Raw genomic sequence first — 3,015 nt, 5'->3', positions numbered from 1 at the left:
TTCAGACTAAACACGCTTAACTACTTCAATTATAAGTCTCTTGGCCTCGCCAAATCAACACGTACAATGTCAACGAAGCTTGTTTCAAACACACTGACTTCAAATACAAGCTAAACACTCTTCAACACTTTGACGTGCCCACATGAGGCAATAGTTGTCAAAAAAGAGTAATCGAATTTATTTTTACCACCAACTTATGTATGAAATATAAACATTCGTACACATCCACCTCTTGCTACACAGAAATAACCCCTAACAAATTGAAGTAAAAAGGTTAAAAAAAGAGGCTGATGGTGTTCTCAGCCAAACATTTTGCTGATGGTGTAAATGGTGGGCCTCTTTGGGTGTCCCAATCTCAATCTCCTAATCGCATCCAGCTCAGTACCACAGACATATGTCACATTTGGTAACCCCACCACCATCACCAGGGTTTGTTTGGTGGGCACCCAAAAAAAAGATCAAAGTTTTTGAAAAGTTGACCTAACTCGCTACTCAACTCAGTGAGCGATGACCGAGTTGGAAGAGGGTTTCCAAGCCGAGGTGGCAATGAGCGGGCGAGTGTGCCAGCCCAACATCAGACACCCGTCGTTCTCCTCCACCCGATATCCATCTCCGCCGGCAAACAACGCCAGCAGCATACTCGCTTGCTTGAACGCGTTCGACCCGAGATGAACGGGGACGAAATCTGCCGAGTCGAACCGGGCTCTCCACTGGGTCAACGTCTCGTGCCTCTCCACCCGGTCCAACCCTTCGCACGCCACCACGTTGCAGATTTGCTTCCCCAAGTAAACCTCCGACATCACCTTATCCTGGCTGTTCGCCGACCCCTCCAGCGAGTCAAACAGGGTCGAGTAGTAGTGGAGCGACTCGTTGAACCGGTCCATAAAAACAGGACCGTTGTGGTTCGCCTCCTGCTCCACCACGGTCAGGATCTCCGGCTTCATTTGCTTCACCACTGATAGCACCTTCTCAATCGCGCCGGGTCGGGCTAGCAGCTTGTGCAACTCGAAGACTGAGTTGACCGCCACAGATTCAGCCTCACTCGGTCTGAGTTCGAGCATCGACGCGTCCAGATCGGCCAAGCTGTTTGCCACAAATCCTCTGTATTCAAACTCAACGTGGATGGTTTCAGCCAATTGGGCGAGTTTCCATCCCACTTCCTGAAGGTGGTCGGAGTTATCCGAAGCCGGCGGCCCTATACCCGTGAGCCGAAAAGCGGGCGGGCCGCCGGGTCGGAGCGCCAACGCCTGCATCAGAGCGGGCCACTGCATCCCCTGGTTCATGGAGAAATCGATGACGTGGACTCTGGTTTTGCCGTGTAGGGATTCGAGGATGGCTTGATTGGCGGTGAAGTGGGCGAATTTCAGGTAGGGGCAGGTCTCGTAGAAGTGCATCTGCAGCATGTCGGAGAAGGAGTGGTCGATCGGCGGCTGAGGGTAGACTCTGAAGATTCGATGGGCCAGGGCTTCGGCGAAGAAGGTGGCGACTTTACGCATGGCACCTGCTTGTGAACCTGCCAGGTAGCCGATCTGGGTCACCAGGGCTTTGGCAAGGTTGAAATTGTTCTGCTGGACGGCTTCCGCGCAGGCCATGAGGCCGTGGACGAGTCGGACTCCGTTTTCCTGGGAGTCAACCAGGAGGGCTGGGCGGGTTGATGATGACTCGGCGGGGGCGGGGAGGGAGATGGGTTGTTGTGGTTGTGGAAGGGAGGAGGCGGCGGGGCGGTTGAAGAGGAGGTCAGAGGGAGAAGACCCGGATGAGGATTTGAGACGCTTGGGCTCCCGCGAGGAAGAATCGAGGCGGGTTTTGGTGAACACGGCGTTTCCGGGGATGGATTTGAAGTCGTAGTAGCTGGAAGAAGAGTTGCAGTCTTCGAATACATTTTGGGTGGGTGATGTGCTCATGGATTTGCTCTTCCGATGATCTGGGAAATCGACAGTGGTGATGGACGACTCCGCCGGAGCTAAAAAGGGGTCGTCAACGAGCTGGACTTGCTGCTGACTAAGCTGTATCCCAGCGACGGCGCCGCCCATTAAAGGATCGAAATTAGGCGGCGGGACGTTAATCTCGGAGATCATGGTCTCGAGCCACGTCGACAGATCCGACGGGTTATAGTGAACGGTGTCAGAAGCGAGCTGAGAGAGTCCATCTTCCTGAGCACAACCCATAAATTCTTCAAGCTGCTCAAGCTTCTGAGCAACATCCGCCATGTCCGAAGACCGAACCTTGTACCCCAACACCGCCAGAAGCTCGTCCATCCCGCCGTCCATTCTCTGGGATTCGTCCTCCCACATCTTGGCCTTGCCGAAGCCACCCCCGGCGGAGGCGGAAGCCATGGACGGGTCTGGATGCTGCTGCGGCAGCGGATACTGATTCAGCTGATGAATCTGATGCTCCCCTTTCATTTTTCTGAATCAATTTCCAATTTTGTTGAATTGGGTTTGCAACAAATTCCGAGTCGAGAAATGGAGGGCTCGGAAATGAAAGAGCGCTAGGAATGGGTGAGGAATCTGAGCATTGGGGATTGGGGAAGAAGGAGGGCGTTCGCTTGGTTTTTCACTACCACCACTACCAGCTAGCCCTCTTTGCCAGTTATAATATTTTAATTTTCTCATTTTTTCTTATTTTTTGAATGTTGAAATAAATATAAAATTAGAAAAATAAATATTAAAAAAAGGTGCTCCGTGACGGGGGCGCGACCTCCAATGAAGTACGCGGGCAAACAACAACCTAAACACAAAAAGATAAACTTAAACAACATTATTTTACATTTTTTTTATTTAAAAAATTTTAACAAAAAACTTCTGATACTGTTTATTTTAGCGAAAAATCAAATTTTTTGTACATTAAAAACTCAATCCTAATATTATTCATTTTATTTTTATCGTTAAAACTCAAAGTTTTCAAATTATTTCTATTAATTTTTATTTTTATTTATTTATTGGGCAAAATAAAATAAAAAAGTGATCACAGGCTCTGCAGCCTCGTATTATTCTAGTGATCTCCTGCTGCCTT

The 3,015-nt window shown here is 49.5% G+C and overlaps 1 protein-coding gene across 1 annotated transcript; it reads right to left on the bottom strand.

Moving 5' to 3' along the window:
- LOC114820341 (DELLA protein GAIP-B) lies at positions 1–2,679 on the bottom strand. Its single transcript, XM_029090929.2, has one exon. The coding sequence runs from the start codon at positions 2,403–2,405 to the stop codon at positions 498–500; it is 1,908 nt and encodes a 635-aa protein (XP_028946762.1). The 5' UTR covers positions 2,406–2,679; the 3' UTR covers positions 1–497.
- Positions 2,680–3,015: the final 336 nt, after the last annotated feature.

Source organism: Malus domestica, chromosome 13 (assembly GCF_042453785.1).
Source record: "Malus domestica chromosome 13, GDT2T_hap1".
NCBI classification, from domain to species: Eukaryota; Viridiplantae; Streptophyta; class Magnoliopsida; order Rosales; family Rosaceae; genus Malus; species Malus domestica.
Note: the sequence above shows the minus strand (reverse complement) of the source record. Positions and strands in the feature narration are given on the sequence as shown.